Genomic DNA, 24,734 nt, shown 5'->3' with positions numbered 1-24,734 from the left:
ATCTAAAGTCAAAACAATAACTTACTATTATTAAAAAACAATCAGCAGTGAATTTTTTGAATAGTGAGACTATAGGCGATTTTTAATGTATCTGCATTTGTTAATTTTCCATGTATTCATTTTGAAATAAGAAAAAAACTTTTTAAAGTATATCAGAGAATTGTTATAGTTCACATCATCCCTAATGAATAAATACTACCTTCTAAAAATACTGACACTTAACAGAGGGCGCCTGGGTGGCTCAGTCAGTTAAGCGTCTGCCTTCAGCTCAGGTCAGGATCCCAGGGTCCTGGGATCGAGTCCCTCATCGGGCTCCCTGGTCAGCGGGGAGTCTGCTTCTCCCTCTCCCTCTGATCCTCTCCCCTGTCATGCTCTCTCTCTCTCTGTCAAATAAATAAAATCTTAAGAAAAAAAAAACTAATGGAAAAAATTTTCTTTTATAAAATATATTTTCCACAAGAGTTGTATCTTTCTCAATTTTCTTTTCTGTGGTAAAAATACACTGAAGTAAAAGAAAAAATACTTACCTGTGCACAGTCCTCCATTAGTCGGATCCCCATAATAACCTGGCATGCAGTCTTGACACTGCTTTCCTGTGGTAAGATTTTTACACTGTTCACACACGTTATTATTGATGCAAGTGCTATGTCCATTACACTGGCAAGCTAAAGAGAAGAGTAAAAAATATTATAAATACCTACAAAACCATAGCAAGTATAATAGTTATCAAGACAAAGAATTTATTTTACAAATTTGAATGGTAGCAAAGTCCGAAGGACATTTCCCAAGTTTTATTTTTTTATGTAAAATATATGTGGCTCAAAATATTAATGCAGGACAATATATATAATAAATTGTGTTGAAATTTTGCATATGTTCTATAAAATATAGGGGAAAGAGATAAAGTAAAACATAACAAGTATACCTACAAAGGGAATACTTTTTTTTTGAGAGCTAGTGGGAAAGAGAGAGTGCGCATGAGCAGGGGTGAGGTGCAGAGGGAGAGGGAAAGAGAGAATCTTAAGCAGGCTCCATGCCCAGCACGGAGCCCAATAAGGTGCCCCATCTCACGAGCTTGACATCATGACCTGAGATAAAATCAAGAGTCGGACACTTAAGTGACTGAACTACCCTGGCGCCCCATAAAGGAATACTTAACACGTTCCTTAAAGATTCAAGTGAATATTATGTCTAGTAAGTTATACAAACACAAGAATGAATAATATAGCTTTGGTAAAGAATGTTAAAATGCATCTTAATTATATTTACACATAATAACAAGGATCAATAAATATAGAAAACTGTGTAGCTACAGGTCCTTCAAATAACTCCATGTATGACTAACAAAAACAGCACTTTTAAATTAATTTGCATAAAAGCAAATTATCGTCTTATTTTCTTTGGATAAGAAAAGCTTCAAAGCTTAATCAAAATTCTATTTGAATGTGAACTAAACAGAATCATATTTAAAGCATGAGACTTTTTTATGTGTTCATAATGTAAGATTTAATAAGTTCTGGTATTAATTTTACAACAGCATTTCAGATGAGAGATAAAGTTCATATATGAAAGCTCATACCTTTTGTCCTATTTGGAGCATAATGACTTAGTTTCATAACTGTTTGCCCAAACACTATCATCATTGCCACCCTCATAATCATTTTCATCACTATTACAACTAAGATAGCATTTAATTGCGCTTTCTCTTACTCTAGCCAGGGAAGCCAATATTCAGTCAATTCCAATTGTTTGTGGCCAGCATCTCTTCTGATTGGTCAGTGTACATTTTGCATCAGTTTTAGAATATATAAATACCACTCTATTGCCAGATAGTAAGCAGGTGTTATACCTAAATTATATCATTTAATCCTCACAATGATTCTACAATGGAAGGCACTACACTGGGGACCATTCCTAAGATAAGGAAGCCTGGGTTAAGCAACCACCCAAAGTCACACAGCTAATCAATGGCAGAAACAAACACACAATCAGAAAGTATGAATCAAAAGACAGACATTAAATACCATACCTCTTGTATGTAGAAAATTTGAAAGTGAGAGGGAAATCCTAAGAGAGTAACAAAGGTTCATTCACAAGAGCTAACATCAAAGGGTAAAGAAATACACAGACAAGAACAGTAAAAACTAAATACCTATACCTTTTAGAAATTTTCAGAGCCATAACTCTACTATAAGACAGTATAGAAATAACATAAAGTCACCATGGGAAAATGCTAAATAATCTTCATCATCCTCTTTATAAAACTCAGGAAAATTATAACATAGTTTTCACATTTTATATTACATTATGAAACAGTGAGGAAATTTAGAACAAGGAAAAATGTTCACAATAATTTAAGTGAAATCAAGATACAAAACACTACAACTAGAATGACAATTTTGTTTTAAAATGTATAAGTATGGGATGCCTTGGTGGCTCAGTTTGTTAAACATCCTACTGACTTGATTTCAGCTCAGGTCATGATCTCAAAATCGTGAGATCTAGGCCAGCATCAGGCTCCGTGCTCAGCGGAAGTCTCCTTCTCTCCCTCTCCCTCCCTCACCCTTCACCCCTCCCCCTGTTCGCTCTCTCAAGTGCTCTCTCTCTCTCTCTCTAAAATAAATAAATAAATTTAAAAAAAATAAAAATAAGGAGACAAACCATAAGAGACTCTTAATCTTAGGAAATAAACTGAGGGTTGCTGGAGGGGAGGGCATGGGGGGATAGGTTTACTGGCTGATGGATATTGGGGAAGGTATGTGTTGTAATGAGCACTGGGTATTATATAAGACTAATGAATCACAGACCTGTACTCCTGAAACAAATAATACATTATATGTTAATTAATTGAATCTAAATAAAAAATAAAAATAACAAAGTTTAAAAAAATAAAATGTTTAAATATGCCTATGGAAATTTTAATTAATATATGTTATCTTAGTTTAGTAAGATTTTTTGCATCAATTTTCTATAATAAATTCATATTGCTTCCATTATAAGAAATAATAATGTTAAGAACTTTAATTTTTTAACATTTGTTTAAAAGTGTAAGTTATTGTTTCATAGAAATTTTATTATGTGACACCACTAATTAATTCAATCAGGTAAAAAAATTTATTGAGTGCCCACTACATGTAAAGCATTACCTGAAAAAGTTAAAATAACAAATAGGTTACTATATGTATTTTATGAACTTCCTGGTGACATATTTTCATCATAAAAACAAATGCTTTAACTTCTGAATAAGAAGCAATCACATCTAACATCCTCCCGTTAGCTCACCACTAAAATAAAAAGGAAACTTGCCAGCAACTATAGGAATTTGGGTATGGTGAAAATGACACAAATTAAAGAAAGTAGTAAACTACAATATCTCTGGAAATTAAAAGAGGATCCCTGGTGTAATGCCACTCACTCTCTCTTCCTGAAAATGAGAAGTTCAGAAGGCAGTTCTGAGCCATGGGGCAATCATGAAGCATATTATTCGCATGATGCCATACAGCTCATGGAAAGTGTGATACAGGAAAGTCAAATGTTTGAGATAATGAATATACCACACAAAAAGCTGGTCCAATTTAGACCTAACTGCAGACAGAATTTCCGAGGGAAAAAAGAAGACGGGGGGGTGGTCACTGTCATAGCTTGTAACTAGCATGGTAACAATGGCAAAAGAGAAAGCATGTTATAGAAAGTGGAACCCAGGCATAATGGCTGTAGCAGACACAGACAAGAAAAGGATACACAATGAGCCTATGATTATGTTTTATTCCTACTAGCATCAGGGTGCTGGAGCAGTGAGCAATAGAAGCTTGCATCTAACAGTTCTTCCAGGGTACACTGTTACTTGAAAGGTTCTAATAACAACTTGGCTGAGGAACAGGAATAAAGCTAAAGAGAAGCTATCCATACTGTTTTGTCTAAATTTTAAAACCAGCCCAGATGGTTCTTTATCTCTGGATACACAAACAGATTTAAAAAAAAAAAAAGAAAAGAAAACATTATGGAAAACTCAGCATTTGATATGCAAATAAAGTACATAGTTTTGAAAAATATGTGCTCTCTAAAACAGATGTAAAACATTTAAAAATATCTGCTTAACATTCTCAATAAAACTCAAAAGAAGTATATACAGAAAATTTACTCAAAACATTTTTTAACACATACCCTATCTTAAAACAAAAGGGATTATCAGATGCTAAAAATCAGAACTGGGATTCAAAACAAGAATGTTAAAGAGAATTTTGAGGTAGTAACAGAATTTCACTATACATAGGATAAACAAGCAAGAATAAGGAGACATGGGTTTGAAAACTCAGCATGGCCAGGTGCTATGATCTCTGGCATCCTCAAGGAAGAGAGCTAAACTGAACCATATTTATAATGCCTGAAGCCTTCAATTGCAGTCCCTATCTGTGGGAGAGAAAAAAGGTACTAAAGCACATCACAAGCCCAAAGCAGCTGAAAATAACCTTAAGGACACTGTGGTAGGTGTATGAAAGAAAAAAAGTCACTTGTGAGAACTTAAAGCCTATGCCAGACACATATGTTGGGTGAAATTCACATTGTCCACATGGTAGAGAAACTCCAACATCAAATATTAATGTAAAATCTGTTCTGTAATCAAGAAAAGCCTCATAAACACCTTGCAAAATCAGATGTAAATGGCCCCTTGAAATACTTCTAAAAACTCAGACCATACAAATACGACACAGAATATACACTGAGAAAAAAATTTTTTTTTCTGTAAAGGGCTAGATGGTAAGTATTTTAGGCTTTGCTGATCATATAATTTCTACCACAATTATTCACCTCTGCCTATATTATAGTGCATTACAGTGCAAAAGCAACCATACACAATACATGAACAGTAGAGCATATCTGCATTCCAGTAAAACTTAATTTACAAAAATAAGCAAGGAACCAGTTCCGGCCTTCAGGCCTTGCTTCGCAAACTCTGACTTGCAGGAAGGTGGGGGGCAAGCAAACAAACAAAAACACTTACAGAGTTAAACCTCAAAAAGAAAATTTACAAAGCATCAAAAAGAAGACTCAGAAGAAAGAGAGAGATAATAAAAATGAGAATTGATAGCCCAAGAACTGGACTCACGGGACAACTATAAGACAATGAAAATGTTCAAAATAATTAAAGACAGAAAAAATAAAACTATGCTTAAAGAAGTAAAAGTAGGTATGACGATATCTGATCAAATAGAGAACAACCGTAAAAACAAATTTTTAAAAAGTAAATGAAAATTAATGAGTAGAATAGTTTAATAACTAAAATAAAAAATACACTAGAGGGACTCAATAGTAGATTAATACTGGCAGAAGAAAGAATTAATAGGTCAATAGAAACTATGTACATACAGAGAGAAAAAAGAATGGAGAAAAGTGAACAAAATCTCAGATAAATGTGGGAAACCATCAAATACTCAAGCCAACAAGTAATGGGAGTGTTGAAAGGATGAGAGAGAGAGAGAGGAGGCTAAAATTTACTTGAAGAAATAATTCTGAAAACTTCCCTAATTTGACAAAAATGTTATCTACACATTCAAGAAGCATAACTCTAAGTACAAAAAACATGAAGAGATTGACAGACACAGTATAATAAAAAAGATAAAAACCAAAAACAAGGAGAAAATCTTGAAAGCAGCAAGAGAAAATATGACTTCTCACTTACAAAGAAGCCCAATAAGATTAACAAATGACCTTTAATCAGGAGCAGTGGAGGCCAGTAGGCACTGGATAATATATCTAAAGTTGTCAAAGAAAAACTGTCAACCAAAAATTTCATATGCAGAAAAGCTACTTTCAAAAAAATTAAATGAATTTATAAAGACATTCACAGATAAACAAAAATTGACAGGATTTGTTGCTAGAAGATTTACCTTATAAGGAATACTATGGGAAGTTCTTCAGTGGGAAACTACATGACCCCAAATAGTAATTCAATTCCTCACAATACGATAAAGAGCACTGGTAACAGAAATTATGCCATTACGAAAAACAATAAAAGGATATATTTTTTCTCCTTTCTTCTGTTACCTAATTTTTAAATTATATTTTAAAAGACAAATATAATGATACTGTTGAGCTTATAACATAAAAATATATTTCCCAATAACAGCACCAAGGAACTGGGTGGAACAAAATCCATATTGGGCAACAGACATGACATGGTATTAACAGATGGTAACTTGAATGCACAGGAATGAATGAAAAAACCATAATTGGTAAATATAAAAATTAATATAATGAAAGCTATAAATATATACTCGCCCTCCTTCCTTCTCTCAGATTCTTTAAAAGACAAAATATTATAAAGTATTAACTGTAAAAATGTATTGTTGGGTTTGCAGCATATATAGATGTAATCAATACAACAATTCTAAAAAACAAAAGGAATAGACCTATATGAGTAACATTATTTTATCTCATTGAAATTGAGTTATTATGAATCTGAAGCACATGTTAATAGGCTAAGTTGTATATGGCAAGCACTGGAGCAATCACTAAGGAAATAACTCAAAAATATAGTGGAAAATCATTAAATAAATTTAAATGCTACGTTAGAAAATATTCACTTACCAATAAATAAATAAGAAGCAAAGGAACAAAAAAGTCATTAGACATATAGGGGTAAAAGTATAGTAGCACACATAAACCCAATTATATAAATAATAACATTAAATGTGAATGTAGTAAACAATTCAATCAAAAGGCAGAGATTGACAGACTGAGTTAAAATTAAGATCTAATTATGTACTTTGTATAGAAGACACACCTAAAGATGCAAATATATTGAAAGTAAGTGAATGAAAAAAGATATACAAACAGCAACCATAAGAAAGTTGCAATAGCTCTACAAATTTCAGATAGACTTTTAAAAATTTTACTAGAGATAAAGAGGGACCTTTTGTAACAATAAAGGACAATCCATGAAGAACATATAAAAAGTGTAAATATACATGCACCTACTAACAGATCCTCGAAAGGCATGAAGAAACACTGACAGAAATTAAAATACACAATTCAACAATAGTTGGAGGCTTTAATACTTTCGACAATGAATATAACAACTAGAAAAAAGATCAGCCCCACGTCGGGCTCCCTGCTCAGCAGGAAGCCTGCTTCTCCCTCTCCCACTCCCCCTGCTTGTGTCCCCTCTCTCGCTCTCTCTCTCTGTCAAATAAATAAATAAAATAAAATAAAAAAGATGACAGTCCAATATCACTTAGGTTTATAGGTGTAAAATCCTCAAAAAAATAGTAGCAAACTGAACCCACTAGCATAGGAAAAGGATTATATATCATGACAAAGCAGAATTTATCCCAGGAATTTAAGATTGTTTAAACACATAAAAAACAATCAAGTAGATAGAGAAAGAGGGGGAAAAAACAAGATGATCTTCTCAATACTTGGAAAATACTCAACAAACTAGGAAAAGAAGGGAACTGCTTCTACCTGATAAAGGGCATATGAAACATGCATAACTAACATCATATTTAATGATGAAAGATTGAAAGCTTTCCTTTTAAGATCAGGAACAAGACAAACATGTCCTGGAGGTTCTGGATAGGGCAATTAGGCAGAAAAAGAAATGAAAGGCATCCAGATTTTTAAAAGAATGTTTAAAACTAAATCAATTTGCAGGTGACATGATGATCTTACATATAGGAAACTATGGAATCCACAAAAAAATTATTTGAGCAAATAAATGACTTTGATAATATTGTAGAATAAAAGATCAGTTATAGAGAAATCAGTTTCATTAACTTTCTATATACTTACAAAGAACAATTTGAAAATAAAATTAAGAAAATGTTGACTAATTGAACATAATTTTTTAAAAAAAAGGAAAACATTGACAGTAGCATTAGAAAGAATAAAGTACTTGGGAGTACGTTTAACCAAAGAAACGTTAAGACTTGTACTTTGAAAACTACAAAACATTGTTGAAACAAATTAGTTGAAAGACTTCTTCTATTCACAGATTTTTAGACTTAATATTAAGATAGCAATTCATCCCAATTAATCTGCAAATTAAATGCAGTATCTATCAAATTCCAAAAGACTTTTTTATAGGAACAGACAAGCATATTCTAAAAATCATAAGAAGTAACAAAGAATCCCAACTAGCCAAAACAATCCTGAAAAAAAAAAGAAAAAGTTAGAGTATTGCTGACACTTCCCAATTTCAAGATCTACTAAAAAGTTATAGCAATCAAACCAGTGTAGTATCAGCATAAGGAGAGACATAAAGATCAATAAAATAGCATTAGGTTCAGAAATAATCCCATACATCTATAGTTAACTGATTTTCAACAAAGGTGCCAAAACTATTAAAAAGGGAAAGAATAGTCTTCTTAACAAATGGTGTTGGGATAACTTGATATCAACACGTGAAAGATCAAATTTGGACCTGTACTGCATACCATATATAAAAAATAACTCCAAATGGATCAAAGATCTAAATGTAAGAGCTAAATTATAAAAATGTTAGAAGAAAATATAAGTGTAAACCTTCATGATTTTGAATTAGACAATAGTTTCTTAGATATGACACCAAAAGCAAAAGCAACCAATAGAAAAAAACATATTGTACATCATCAAAATAAAAAATCTCTGTTCCTTAAAAAAAACCATCAAGAAAGTGAAAAGACATCTCACAGAATAGGAGAAAATATTTAAGAATCCTATCTCTAATGAGGATCTATTATCCAGAATACATAAGTAACGCTTAAATTACTATAATTTAAAAAATGAAAATGGGCAAAGAATTTGAGTAGGCATTTTCCAAAGAAGATTTATGAGTGGCTAATAAGCACATGAAAAGGGCATCATTAGTCATATGGGAAATGCAAATCAAACCCACAATGAGCTACCACTTAATATCCACTTGGATAGTAATAATCAAAATAATGGATAAAAACTAGTTTTGGTGAGGACAGAATAAATAGTACCCTCAAATATTGCTGGTGGTACTTTAAAAAAAAACCGGTACAGTATCTCTAGAAAACAGCCTGGTAATTCCTTAAAAGCTTAAATACAGATTTATCATATGACTAAAAATTCCTCTCCTACATATATACCAAAAAAATTAAAACATGTATATATGAAAATGTTCACAGCAGCATTATTCATAATAGCAAAAGCGTGGAAGTAAGCCAAAGATCCATCAACTAATGAATGTATAAACATGTGGTATGCATGACTATTATTCAGCCATAAAAAGAAGCAAAGGACCAACAGTATACACTACAATATTAACGAACCTTAAAAAAACTATGCTTAGGGAAAGAATCCAGACACAAAAACCCACATATTGTATGACTGCATTTAAATGTCCAGAATAAATTCATAGAGAAATAAAGTATATTAGTGGTTTTGGGTTCCAAGAGAAGGAAGAATAGGAAGTGACTATTAAAGGATATGGGGTTTTGTTTTGGGGTAATTAAATTATTCTGGAACTGTATTTTGGTGACAGTTATACACCTACGGATTATACTACAAACCATTGAATTGTATACTTTAACATGGTAGATTTTATGCCATATGAGTTATATATCAATAAACAAACATACAAAAAAATTAGAACTAAGAAGATGAGTTGAAAAATAATTGTCACAAATTCTTCCCATATCTGTATGTGCAAACTTCATAACATTATTTTATCCTTGCTCTCACCAAAAAAGTGGGATTTTTCCCACTCTTTGAACATGGATTGGCATCAAGGCTTTCTCAAACCAATAGAATGAAGAAGTGATGATATACAATTTCTAAGCTTAGGCCTCAAGAGGCATACATACTCTGCTCTCTCCTTAGAATTCTAAGAATAACATGTATAGAGCACAGTCTATAAAACTGGAGGATGATAGGACAGCAGAAAAAAGTCATCCATAGCAGAGGACCCCTAGACCAAGCAGCCAGCTCAAACTACTATACGTGTGAGGGAAACATTTTGAGACCAGCCAAAGCAAGTCAAGAAGCCAGATAACTGTAGTCACATTTAAAAAAAATTTTTTTTAATAAATAAATAAAACCAAGAGAGACTGACAGAAGAACTGCCTAGCAGAATTCAACAAGAAAAGAGATGATGCAAAATCATGAATAAAAGTGCTTTAATACTGTGAGCTTGGGGTACTATGTTAAAAAAAAAATACTTTAAACACAAGTTTAACAAAAAACTGGAAACATCTAGAGAAAGAATCAGTGAATTGAAATACAGATCAAAGGAGATGCTACAATATAAAATACAAAGAACAGTAAGAAAAATTATGGACATAGTGAAAAAGCCTAACATAAGTAAAGCAAACTCCTAGAAATATAAGAGTGACATGATGGGACAGATGCAATATTTGAAGAGATAATGGCAGAAAACTTTACAAAAATGATGAAAAAATCAAGCTACAGAGTAAATAAACCATATAATTCATAATCACAATAAAAAATAAAACTGAACCTTAGGTCCATCATATTAAAATTGCTGATATTCAAATACTAAGAGAAAATGTATTTTAAAAAGCCAGAGGGAGATTTAAAAAAATACTACTTTCAAAAAAGAAACAATAAAACTGATAAAGGAATTCTTAAGAGAAGCAGTGGAAGCCAGATGAAAAGGAAATTACATCTTCAAATTATTGGGAAAAAAGTGTATGCGTCAACTTAGAATGCTATTTCCAATAAAAATATCTTTCAAATATAAAGACATGCAATTATACAATAAAAACATTTTTCAGGTATATGAAAGCAAACATCATTTATAGCCACAATTGAGAAACAGTATTTATAAATGTTAAATAAAGTTCATCAAGCTAAAGAAATATAGCAGAAGTAAATTCAGATCTATATGAAAAAATGAAGATCACAGAAATGAACACTACATGGGTTAGTAGAAGGATTTTTTAATCATGATTTCTTTATAAGAAAATCATCTGTTTAAAGCATAATAATGCATTGTGTGGTTAATAACATATACAGAAGTAAAATATATGGCAATAATTACATAAAGGACAGAAAAAGAGTAAATGGAATTACACTATTGTAATATTCTTACCTTATACATGAAGTAGTATAATATTGATTCAAGGTAGACTGTGATAAGATAAAGATGACTATTACAATCACTACAGCAGTCACTAAAAAAAACACAAAAGAAGTATAGCTAAAAATCCAATAAAAGTGATAAAAATGGACTTTCAAAACACTCAATTAATCCAAAAAAGGCAAAAGGAAGGACCAACAACAGAAGAAAAAATAAAGGAAATTTTAAAAACAAATACCATGATGGTAGGACTAAAACTCAATTATACCAATATTATATTAAATCTAAATTGCCTAAACACTCTGATAAAAGGCAGAGATTGTCAGACTGGATTAAAAAAAAGCAAGACCTATATGTTGTTTACAAGAGATTGATTATTGTAAATAAAAACAGACACAAGACTTTCACTTCTGCCCATGAGGCATTAACCACTCTTAGAATTGACTCCCACTTGTAAACAACAAAAACATGGAACAGAATATGTGAAACAACTACTTTCAAATAACAGGTAGCTCAAGAATGGCATCTGAGAAAAATGGAAACATAAGCCTATGACTCCCCTGGCTTGCTACCTGGATACTGATTTAAGGAAGCAGCCCAGGGAGGCAAACCCAAACAAAGGCCAGAGAGCTCATTTAGTTCAGAAAACAAAGATCAAAGATTGGGGAGGCCATAGTGGCTAGAATTTGGGGGCAAAACATGAGAGAAAAGAGAACTACACATATCTATCTGCTGAGGAGTTTTCTTAAATCTTTGGCTGAATAATGATTGAACACAGAGTGTGAAACTCCATGAAGCTAGAGAAAGTTCCACCATAAACAGTAAGTCAAATAATGCCAGTAGCTCACATAGGACTGGAATACTTTGTATTCCAACTAGAGTGGCGAGATCTCATAATATAAAGAGCACTCTATAGAGACCACAGAAAGACACTGACTTAGCAGTGGAAATAAATTAGCACTGAACTTAGGACTGCTATGTACAGGACCTTAAAAAAAAAAAAAAAACCTTTAAAACAATTCTTGAAATCATACAGATTCTAAATAACATAACTGCATGCCAGAATAAAGTACAACACACTAAAAGAAACAGAACAAAATTATATAATAAAATTATATAATAAAACTGCAAAAATTCACAATGTCTAGAATACCACAAAAAAATAACCAAGCTGGAACATCTGCTCCATAATCAGTAAAAGAAACAAACAAAAAAATCAACAGAACAAACAAACAAGAAAACATTGCACACGATGAAATGATTTTTAAAACAGCTATTACAAGTATGCTTTATTGGGGTGCCTGAGTAGCTCAGTCAGGTAAGTGTCCAACTTTCAATTTCAGCTCAGGTCATGATCTCAGGGCCTTGAGATCAAGCCCCACATCCACTCTGCACTGGGCATGGAGCCTGTTTAAGATTCTCTCTCCCTCTCCTTTTGCCCTTACCCCCAGGCTCTTACTCTCTCTATAAATAAATAAATAAGCTTTATATGTTCAAGAATATAGAATAAAACATGAACATAAAAAGGAGAGAAATGGAAAATACAGAAATGACTAAAACACAATTTTAAAAGATGAAAAATAAAATATATAAAATAAAAAATAAATTCAATGGGAAAAAATAGTCTTTCAACAAATGGTGCTAGGACACCTGGATAAACACATATTCAAGAATTAAGTTTGATCCGTATCTCATATCACACACAAATATTAACTCAAAATAGATCAAAAACCTAAATGTAATAGCTAAAACTTAAATTGTTAGAAGAAAACATAGGACTAAGTCTTTGGGATCTTATATTATATGCATGGTTTCCCAGATATGACACCAAATGCAAAAAGAAAAAAGAAAAAATAGAATGGCCATCATCAAAAATTAAAATTTTTTGCAACAAAGGATACTATCAAGAAAATGAAAGGACAATCCACAGAGTGGAAAATATATTTGCAAATCAGTCTTTGATAAAGGACTTGTATTTACAGTATATAAAGAACTCTTACAGTTCAATAATAAAAAGACAAATACCCCAATTAAACAATGGGCAAAGAATATTATGGACATTTCTCTGAAGAAGAATGGAAACAGCAAATAGGCATATGAAAAGATGCTCAACATCATACCCACTAAGAAACTGCATATCAAAACTGCAATGAGATACCACTTCACACCCACCAGGATAACTATAATCAAAATGACATGAACTAAGCAGTGTTGGCAAAGATCTAGAGTAATTAGAACCCCTTGTGAACTGTCAATGGGAATGCAAAATAACGCAGCAGCTCTGAAACAGTTTGGCAGTTCTTCAAAAGGTTTGATGTAATCACTGTTCAACCCAAAGTAATTGTATCTAGTAAAGATACACCATTCCAAAAGCAATGAAAATAGGTCCACACATAAATTCTTACATGAATGTTCATAGAAGCACTATTCAAAAGGCCCCAAATTGTGAACACCCAAATGTCCATCAAGTGATAAATGGATAAACAAAATGTGGTATATCCATAAAATTGAATATTATTTGGTAATATAAAGAAATAAAATACTGCTACATGCTGCAACATGGATAAACCTTGAAAACATTATGGAATGTGAAAGAAACCAGTCTCAACAGACTACAACTGTATGATTCAATTTATTTAAAATGTCCAGAATTTGTAAATCCATAGAGGTATAAAGATTAATGTTTGCCTACAGCTGACAAGGGTAGGTGCAGGCTTAACAGTCAGTGACTGCTAATAAGTATAAGGTTTCTTCTGGGGATGATAAAATTTCTTTTAAATTTATTGTGCTGATGGTTGCATAACTCTGAATATACTAAAAATTCATTGATCACATACTTTAAATGGGTAAATTGTATGGTATGGTGGTTAATCTTTGGATGTCAATGAAACTAGGTTACGGTACTCAGTTTTTTAATCAAATACTAATGGCCTCTTCTTGAGTGTGGTAGGGACCTGTACATATGATAGAACAGTCATCAACTTAATCTTGTGATTAGGTTATATTACATGGCATAGTTGACTTTAAGAAAGGAAACTCATCCTGATTGAATCCAATCAGAAGATCCCTTAAAAGGAACTGGTCTCTACTGGAAGTAAGAAATTCAAAGTGAGAGATTCCATTTGAGCTCTTGAGATGATGTTGCTAGTTTTAGAGATGGAGGGGGACATGTGGGGAAAGAATGTGACCATACTTTAGGGAGCTGAAGCCAACCAGGCCACATCCAACATCTGACATACAGTCTTCTAAGTTTGTGGTTATGTGTTATGCTGCAATAGAAAACTAATACACTCTCCAAAATAAAGCAGTGAGAGAAAAATGAACTGATGTAGTGGCAGCTACTTCTGTCAAAGTAGAAATTAACCTACAATATCTCTGGAATCAAGAGAGAAGCCTTGTCAGACACTGTTGAACCCTCACCTATTTTGAAAGTCTATCACTAGGTAGAAATGCTTAGGAATGTTATGTCCTCTTGATGAATTCACCTAATTATCTTTATGAAGTGATCCTCTTTATTCTACGTAATATTTTTTGCTCTAAAACCTATATATCTGATATTAATGTCACCAATTCAGCTTTCTCTTGACTTGTGTTAGCATAGTATATCTACTTCCATGCTTTCACTTTTAAAATATGTGTGTCTTTGTATTTTAAATGGGTTTCTTAGAGGTAGTGTATAGTTGGTTCTTGCCTTTTTAGCTAATATGAAAATCTCAGCCTTTTTATTGGGGTGATTAGATAATTTACATTTGCCATCATTACTGAAATAGCTGACGTTATATTTATCATTCTGCCATTAGTTAACTATTTGTCCCATCTGTTCTATATGGCTCTTTTTCCCTTATCTTGCCTTCTTTTGGATTACTTTATCTACTTTCTTGGCCATGACTGTGTTATTTTAGTAGTTGTTTGAGAGTTTAGAATATACATCTACAAATTAAGTCTAAGTTCAAGTGATATATCACTTACATATTGTAAAAAAAATCTTACAACAGTACACTTCCATTATTCTTCCCTCGGACTTTGAGCTATTGTTGTCATACAGTTTGCTTCCACATAAAAATTAAACTCCGAATACACTGTTGTCATTTTTGCCTTAAAACACTGATTGCCTTTTTTAGATATGGGAAGTTTTAGAGAAAAAAGTCTTTACCCACAGGGCTACCATGTCCTTTGTTCTTCATTCCTTTGTATAGATCAGATTTATATCTGGAACTTATCCTTCTGAATGAAGGACTTAATATTTCTTAACACTTCTTACACAGCAGGTCCACTGGTAATGAATTTCAGAGTATTTGTAACTTTGAAAGAGTATTTGACCTTATTTTTGTAAGCTATATCATTAAGTATTCCAAGTTAACTTTCTTCTTTTACTATTTTAAAGATGCTGCATTTCTCTTGCTCCACTGTTTTCTGACTTTTATTTTTTCTGATGAGAAATCTGGTATCAGACTTATTTTTGTTCCTCTGTACATACTGAGTCTTATTTCTCTGGGCTGCTTTTATCTTTTTATCACTGGCTTTAAGCAATTTTATTATTATGGGCATTGGTATAGATTTCCTCATGTTTCTTGTGTTTAACATTTATTGACATTCCAGCCTCTTTGGATTTACAGGATTTATCAAATTTAGAAAAATTTTGCCATTATTTTTTCTGATTTTTCTAAGCCCTTTCTCTCTCCCCTCATTCAGATTATCCAGGCCTCGTGCCCCACAGCTCATTGATGTGCTGCTCATTTTGCTTCAGTTATTCTTCCTTCTGTGCTTCATTTGGGTACTTCCTATTGTTTGTCTTTGAGTATACCAATCTTTACTTTTACAATGTCTAATCTGATATTAATCCCATTCATTTTTCATCTCAGAATATTTTTCATCTCTATAAATTCTGCTTTGTTTTGTTTTCTGTGACTCTACTTAACATGCTCAAAAGTCTAGTTTTTAATATATGAAATACCTTTAAATCATTGTTTCAATATCCCTGTCTACTCTTCACATCTATTTAATTTCTAGGTTGGTTTCTATTGATTGGTTTTTCTTTTTCAGTAGGGGTCAAGGTTTTCCTGTTCTTTGCATACATGCTAATTATTTTTTTTATTGGAAGCCAGACACAGTAAATTTCAAATATTACATTTTGGGTGCTGGAAACTTTTTGTATTCCTGTAAATATTCTTTAGCTTTGTTCTGGAATTCAGCTAAGGAATTGAAGACAGTTTGATCCTTCTGGCCATGTTACACAGGACCATTACAGCATTTAGTCTAGTGCTAATTTTGCCATATTAAGTAAAGCAAAATCCTTCTATCTACCTGTTGCCCATTGAATAATGCCCAGGCAATTCCCAGTCCCGTGTGCTATTTGGTGACTATTCCTTTTGTTCCACTCAAGTAATCCTTCCTGCAGAACTCAAATTTTCTAGAATGTTGCACTTATTTTTTAGCTGAATATTCAGAGAATACTCCTCTGCAGTTTTCCACAATTCTCTCTGTTCAAGTCTCTCTTCTTTGAACAGCTAGCCACCTTGGCCACCCCTCCCCAGATTCCCAGTTCCATCTCTCCAACTCAGGGTAACCAGATTCTATTTGTGTCCCCTGACTGCCCCGCCACATGCAAACTTTCTTCCAGCACTAACTGGGGACAGTGGTAAGGCTCACCTGATTTCTTTCCTATTTCGGAGGGATCATTAACTTTTGCTGCCTGTCCAATGTCTTTAGAAGTGTTCTTCATCCATTTTGTCCCATTTCTTAATTGTTTCAAGTAGGAGCAGTTAAACTGGGTCATTTTTAGAGTAACCAGTCATCCCAGTTTGCCCAGGACTTTCCTGGTGTTTGTACTGAAAGTCCCACATCTCAAGAAAGCCCTCAGTCCTGGACACATTCCAGGATAGCTGGTCACCCTACTCACTGTTACTCCATTTCTGCTTGATGATAAAGTTTCTTTTTTATTTTAAAAACCTATTTAAAAGATAACTTGCCATTTAAAGCAAAAGTAATAAAAGTATACTATGTGACTTATATTTAAAAGTAGTAAGGCTCTTACACTATTGTGAAGTTATATCACTTAAATGTAGATTGTGATAAGTTAAAGATGAATAGAAATCTAAGAGCAAGCATAAAAAGAAAGTAATATAGTCAACAGACCAATAAATAAAATGAAGCATAAAATATGTTCAGTTAATTTAAAGGAAGGCAGAAAAAGAGGTAAACAGATACAAAGAACAGATGGGGAAAAGAGAAAACAAGTAACAGATGGAAATTTAAGTCAACCATATTGCTAAAACATTTAATTTAAAAGACCCAAACACATTAATTTAATGGCAGAGACTATCAAATTGTATTAAAAAGAAAGAGCCTAACAATGTGTTGTCTATAAAAACATACTTTAAATACAACATAGGTAGCTTAAAGTAAAAATATGGAAAGAGAGTATCACAAAACCACTACTGAGAAGTAGTTTCTAGAGGAAAATTTATAACATCAAAGGCTTATATTAGAAAAAAGTTATCTACTCAATTATTTAAGTTTCAACTTTATATAACTAGAAGAAAACAAATTAAACTATAAGCAAGCAAAAAGAAGGAAAAATTAAGAGCAGAAATTAATGAAATATCAAATAGACAATAGAGGAAAATCACTACAACAAAAAGCTATTTATAGGATCAATGAAAACTGACAAACCTCAGGATAGACTGATCAAGAGAGAAAACACAAATTATCAATATAATTAAAGAGAGGTTATCACTAAAGATTCTTTAGAGTAAAAGTATAATAGCAATTATTATGAACACCTTTCTCTCAATAACATCTTAAATGAAATAAATTCCTTGAAAGATACAAACTACTAACTCCCTCAAGAAACGTTAATGAACCTGAATAGCCTCATACCTACTTAAAAAAAAAAAAAAAAGAATTTGTAGTTAAAATTCCTCTCCCAAAGAAAACTCCAGGCTAGATGTCTTCGTAGGTAAATTCCAACAAATATTTAAGAAATAATGCCAGTTTTACATAAACTCTCCCAGAAAATGAAAGAGGAAAAAGTATTTCTCAACTCTTGAGACTGATACCAAACCAGACGTTAAGAAAACTACAGGCAAATATTCTCATCAATATAAATGCAAAAATACTTAACAAGATTTAAACAAGTTGAACCCAGCAATATAGTAAAAGGATAACACACTGTAAGTGTGTATCACGAAATGCAAGATTGGTTTGGCATTTGAAAATCAATCAATATGAATTAATGATATTAAATAAAACAAAAAATAATTATACGATCAGCTCAACAGATGCATGTCTTTGGGAGAATTACACATCTGGTCATGATTTAAAACAAACAAAAAAACAACCTCAACTAACTAGGAACAGAAGGGAAGTTTTTCAGTTTATAAGGACATTTATGAAAAATCAACAGTTAACATTATACTTACAAGTTAAAGGCTAAATACTTTCCATTTAACACTCACTAATTCAATCCCATGTTGCACTGTGGGTCTAGACAGCACAATAAGGAAAGAACAAAAATAACACACATGACTTGGAAAGGAAAAAATAATGCTATGTTTATTGAAAACCAACTTTAAGAAAATCCTAAAGCATCCTTAAGAAAAGTACCAGGATGAACAAAAAGATGTCACCAAGGTCACATAGTACAGGGATACTATAGTAAAATAAATTGTATTTCTGTAAAATAGCAAATTAGGGGCACCTGGGTGGTGTAGTCGGTTAAGCATCCGACTCTTGGTTTTGGTTCAGGTCATGATCCCAGGGTTGTGGGATTGAGCCCCATGTCAGGCTCTACGCTCAGCACAGAGTCTGCTTAAGATTCCCTCTTCCCCTTCCTCAACCCCAACTCCCATTCTGTACACACATGCTCCTCTCTCTCTCTCATAAATAAATCTTTAAAAAATAATAATAATAAAATAGCAAATTATTAGAAAATTATGTCTTTAAAATCCCATTTGTTCCAGCATGAGGAAACACTGTAGAACTTTTTGATAATTGAAAACAATGAAGGCTGCCTAGGACTATGTCTCCCAAAACATCCTCCAAAAGAAGTACAAGAGAAAAAAATTATCCAAAAAGTACAACTTCATCATAACCTGACAAGAAGAAAAAAAGAATCCATGGAAGCAATCTCATATGCTCCCATCCCACTGCAACAGTTTGTGGTTAGCAAGCGCTCACCAAGATAAAACAGAAGAGAGAAGTCCACATCACAAAGGCCATATAAAAAGATCCACAGCTAATATCATTCTCAATGGGGAACAACTGAGAGCTTTTCCTCTACAGTCAGGAACAAGACAGGGGACTTCCACTCTCACCATTGTCATTTGGCATAGTACTGGAAGTCTTAGCCTCAGCAATCAGAAAACAAAGAAGTAAAAGGCATCCAGATTGGCAAGGAAGTCAAACTTGCACTATTCACAGACAACATGATACCCTATTTAGAAAACCCAAAAGACTCCACCAAAAATATTTGCTAAAACTGATACATGAATTCAATAAAATTACAGAATACCAAATGAATATACAGAAAGATAGTGCATTTCTATACACCAATAATGAAACAGTAGAAAGAGAAATCAAGGAATCGATCCCATTTACAATTATACCAAAAATCATAAGATATCTAGGAATACATTTAATCAAAGAGTTAAAATATCTGTGTTCTGAAAACCATACAATACTTATGAAAGAAATTGAAGAGGAAACAAAGAAATGGAAAAACATTCTATGCTCATGGATTGGAAGAACAAGTATTATTAAAATGTCTATACTTGCCAAAGCAATCTACACATTTAATGCAATCCCTATCAAAATAGCAATAGCATTTTTAACAGAGCTACAACAAACAATCCTAAAATTTGTATGGAATTATAAAAGACCCCAAATAGCCCAAGCAATCTTGAAAAAGAAAACCAAAGCTGGAGGCATCACAGTTCCAGACTTCAAGGTACATTACAAAGCTACATTGATCAAGACAGTATGGTACTGGCACAGAAACAGACACTTAGATTAAAGGAACAAAATAGAAAACCTAGAAATGGACCCACAACTATATGGTCAACTAATCTTCAACAAAGCTGGGAAGAATATACAATAGAAAAGAGACAGCCTCTTCAACAAATGGTGTTGGGAAAACTGGACAGCAACATGCAGAAGAATGAAACTAGACCACTTTCTCTTGGCATACACAAAAATAAATTCAAAATGGATGAAAGACCTAAATGTGAGACAGGAAACCATCAGAATCATAGAGGAGAACACAGGCAGTAATCTATTTGACATCAGCCATAGCAACTTCACACTAGACACGTCTCCACAGGAAAGGGAAACAAAAGCAAAATGAACTATTGGAACTTCAAGATAAAAAGCTTCTGCACAGCAAAAAAAACAATCAACAAAACTAAAAGGCAACCTTTGGAATGGAGAAAGATATTTGCAAATGACATCTGATAAAGTGTTAGTATCCAAAATTTATAAAGAACTTATCAAATTCAAAACCCAAAAAACAAACCAGTTAAGAAATGGGCAGAAGACATGAATAGGTATTTTTCCAAAGAAGACATATGAAAAGATGCTCAACATCACTCAGCATCAGGGAAATACCAATCAAAACCACAATGAGATACCACTTCATACCAGTCAGAATGGCCAAAATTAACAAAACAGGAAACAACAGATGTTGGCGAGGATGAGGAGAAAGGGGAACCCTCTTAGAGTGTTGATGGGAATGTAAACTGGTACAGCCACTCTGGAAAACAGTATGGAGGTTCCTCAAAAAGTTAAAATAGAGCTACCCTATGACCTAGCAATTGCACTACTAGGTATTTATCCAAAGGATACAAAAATACTGATTCGAAGGGGCACATGCACTCTGATGTTTATAGTAGCATTATCAGCAATAGCCAAATTGTGAAAAGAGCCCAAATGTCCATCAACTGATGAATGACTAAAGAAGATGTGGTACACACACACACACACACACACACACACACACACACACACACAGGAATATTACTCAGCCATCAAAAAGAATGAAATCTTGCCATTTGCAACAACGTGGATGGAGCTAGAGTGTATTAAGCTAAGGGAAATAAGTCAGTCAGAGAAACACAAATACTATATGACTTCAGTCATACATGGAATTTAAGAAACAAAACAGATAAACATATGGGAAAGGAAAAAAAGAGAGAGGGAGGCAAACCATAAAAGAAATTCTTAACTATAGAGAACAAGCTGAGGGTTGCTGGAGGGGAAGTGGGCAGGGGAATGGGCTAAATGGCTGATGGGTGTAAAGGAGGGCACTTGTGATGAGCACTGGATGTTGTGTGTTGATGACGAATCACTAAATTCTGTTCCCAAAACAAGTATTACAATGTATGTTAACTAACTAGAATTTAAATAAAAACTTGAAACATTGAAAAAAAGAAAAGAAGTGATTACTGACCAGAAGCTTTAAGGCTACACAAGTACCCTGTTTTTCCTTAAAGTTTCATTCCCCAATTTCAATATTAAGTGGATTATTCATATAGCAATTATTACTGTGGGGTTCTAAGAGTGATTTTTTTTTATTTCTCTCATTCCTTCTACATTTATTATTTAGAATTTTTCTGTAAGGAATTTTGTTCATTCTCACCCATTTATTATTTATTAAATCATTTAATCAGTATAGAATCAGGATATTACTTAGGTTTTTGAGTTATAATGCAATACGATCATTATCTTTTGCTCACATTTCATCCATTGAGAACTCTTTTAGGTTGGTGCTGTGTCCCTTTGGCATGATCATGATCCCATCCTCTTTTTTTTTAAAGTTCTTTCTTACACCAAACAATGCTCCAGGCTCATCGTGTTTTCTCCCTGTCCCAGCGCTAGAATTAACCATTTCTCCATGGCACCCTGGTTCCTTTCACTGGAAAACAGTATTTGGAAACCAAGATGCAGGCACTAGATGTGCTCATTGCTACTGGGATGTCATGGCTTCTAGACCCTCTTGACAAACAGAACTAGGAAATTCATGTATATGTACTAACCTATGTATACACACATATCGGTATTTACTTCTTGGTATATATATTAAAATAAACATGAATTCACACTATTATCTCAGACCCTAACCCAACACCACAGCGTTCTTTGTAGTCTTCAATCCTTGCTTATTTTTAGCTTCTTTCTCTGACAGTGGAAAACCTGGCTTAAATCAAACACAATTTATTTGTCCAAACCTAGTAAACACATAAAGTATTGTTAGAAATGTTAACTTATACCACGTGATAAACAAATTTACTAACCAGAATACAATCTTATATACAGTTTTTTTTTCTTAGCTTTACAGTATCCAAACTGTTTTCCAATGTTACTTAGATCAGCTCTTCTTTTTTTATTTTTTATGACATTATGGCATTTATAATAGAGTTGAATTTACTTGTCACAGCTTACTTTATACCCTGGGATCGCCTTGTATTCTCGCTGCCTTTTCTTTTTAATTTGCATTCAGGAAAGTTGGTTCTTTGTGATATACAATATGGGTTTTGACAAATGCATGGAGTCATGTATCAACCTAACACAGTATCATAAAGAACAGTTCCATAACACAAAAAATTCCACTGTGAGTTTCCCTTGAGATCAATCCCTACCTTTGCTACTCCTGGCAAATAACTAATCTCTTTTCCATCCCCACAGTTCTGCCTGTTCCAGATCATTTTATAAGTTAAATAATACAACATGTAGCCTTTGGGTCTGGTTTCTTTCACTAAGCAAAAAAATTTAAGATTCAATTATGTTGTACAAACAAATAGTTTGTTCATTTTCACTTTTCATGTATTTCAAAGTTTATGTAGCAGGTATCATTGCACTCTGTGCCACATTCCCACGATCCATCTGGTCTCAGGACAGCACACTCTCGGTGACTCACCTAAAGCAAGTTCTGCAGTGTCTCTCTACTTTTCAGCCCCAGAATTTTCACTAGTGCCAGGGCAAGCTATTGATCATACATGCTGGCACAGCTCAGAAGTACAATACCTGCAAAGGTATCACTCAACCAAAGAGAATCTACAGATAAGTGCCCCACCCTCCCAGTCCCTCAGGGGGTTAATTCTGAAAAGCATTTTACATGGTTCTTCATAGGTCCCTAGTGGGTGTGAGTCCAAATTTCCAAGTACAGTAGCCAGCTTGTTAATATTATTGATTATTCTCCCTTCTTTGAAACTCTCTGTTCTTTCAGTTGTGCCTCCTGGGTTCACCTCCCAAATAAACTCTTTCACCCAAGTCCTGTGTCAGACTGTTAACTGTTCTAGAATACTTCCCCCAGATATCCCTATGATCCACTCCCTCATCTACATAAATTGTTTATTGCTACTTCTCAGTGATCTCTTCTCTCACTACCCTTTTTAAATTGCAAGCCTTATCCCCCTTCCTTACTTTATTTATTTAACAGTTTTATTCAACAACATGTAACTTCATATATGTATGTGTGTATAATTAATTTTGTTAATTTCAGTTAGAATACAGGCTTCATGAAAGCAGTGATTTTAGTCTAATTTGTTAATTGGTGTGTCTCTAGCACTTGAAACACTCTTTGGCACATAGTAGGCACTCAATAAAAATATATTGAATATGTTAATTTTTCCAGGAGAGTGGTTTTATTCAGTATAAGAACAGACTTCCTATGAAAAAAAAAACCTAAAAACTATTGACCTTCAAAATTTAATGGTATTCAAAATGAGGCCTGCTGATTCCGTCACAAATATCATTTAAAACATTACCACACTTAGCATGAAGTTTGACTGGGTCTTCTGAACTGCCTTGAATTCTAAGGTATTATAATACTATGGAGGGCGGAACAAGATGGCAGAGGAGTAGGAGACCTGGATTTCATCTGGTCTCAGGAATTCAGCTGAATAGGGATCAAACCATTCTGAACACCTACGAACTCAACAGGAGATCGAAGAAGAGAGTAGCAACAACTCTCTGAACAGAAAAGCGACCACTTACTGGAAGGTAGGACGTGCGGAGAAGTGAATCCGAGGCGATATTTGGGAGGATAGACGGCGGGGGAGGGGGCTCCGTCAGCTGCTTCTGGCAAGTGATAGAGCCGGGGAGCACAAAATCGGAACTTTTAGAAGCCGGCTCCGCTGAGGGATGTCACTTCAGTGGCTAAGCGGGGGGTGGAACCCTCACGGGACAGTGTGGTCTCAGGACCCTCGGGGTCACAGAAAGACCGGGGGAGCCTGAGTGCGGCAGAGCTCCCAGGTATCGGAGCGGGGAAGCCGACTGCAGAGACGGAGCCAAGGCGCAGGCTCTCAGCTTGGGGTTGCCATAAACTGTGGTCCGCGGCCTGGTCAGGCCACTGCTCCTCCAGCAGGGACCCAACAAGCGGCAGAGCCAGGGAGACTCCCCTTCCTCCCCCGGGAGGAGCAGCGCGGGAGCGCACCGCAGGGATCTGCTGTGTTTGGAGACTCCACACGGGGTCAGGTCCCAGAGATAGAAACACTCGATCACAGGCCGGGGGAGCACAGAGTGCGGCTGGAGACTGGGGAGACGGGAGTGACTGCTTTTCTCTGGGGGCACACTGAGGAGCGGGGCCCCCGAGTTCTCGGCTCCTCTGGACCGGAGATTGGGAGGCCGCCATTTTCACTCTCGTCCTCCAAAGCTGTACCAAGAGCTTGCAGAGAACAAAAGCTCCTGAGAGCAA

At 34.1% G+C, this 24,734-nt stretch overlaps 1 protein-coding gene across 1 annotated transcript in view; it reads right to left on the bottom strand.

Annotated features, from left to right (window-relative positions):
• The window catches only part of ATRNL1 (attractin like 1), an 891,320-nt gene that overhangs the window by 652,076 nt on the left and 214,510 nt on the right, over positions 1–24,734 (bottom strand). The window contains 1 exon segment of the mRNA XM_027596871.2: positions 528–665. Within this exon segment, the coding sequence (XP_027452672.2) occupies positions 528–665 (138 nt within the window).

Source organism: Zalophus californianus, chromosome 15, assembly GCF_009762305.2.
Source record: "Zalophus californianus isolate mZalCal1 chromosome 15, mZalCal1.pri.v2, whole genome shotgun sequence".
NCBI lineage: Eukaryota > Metazoa > Chordata > Mammalia > Carnivora > Otariidae > Zalophus > Zalophus californianus.
This window is presented reverse-complemented; position numbering and strand designations above follow the sequence as displayed.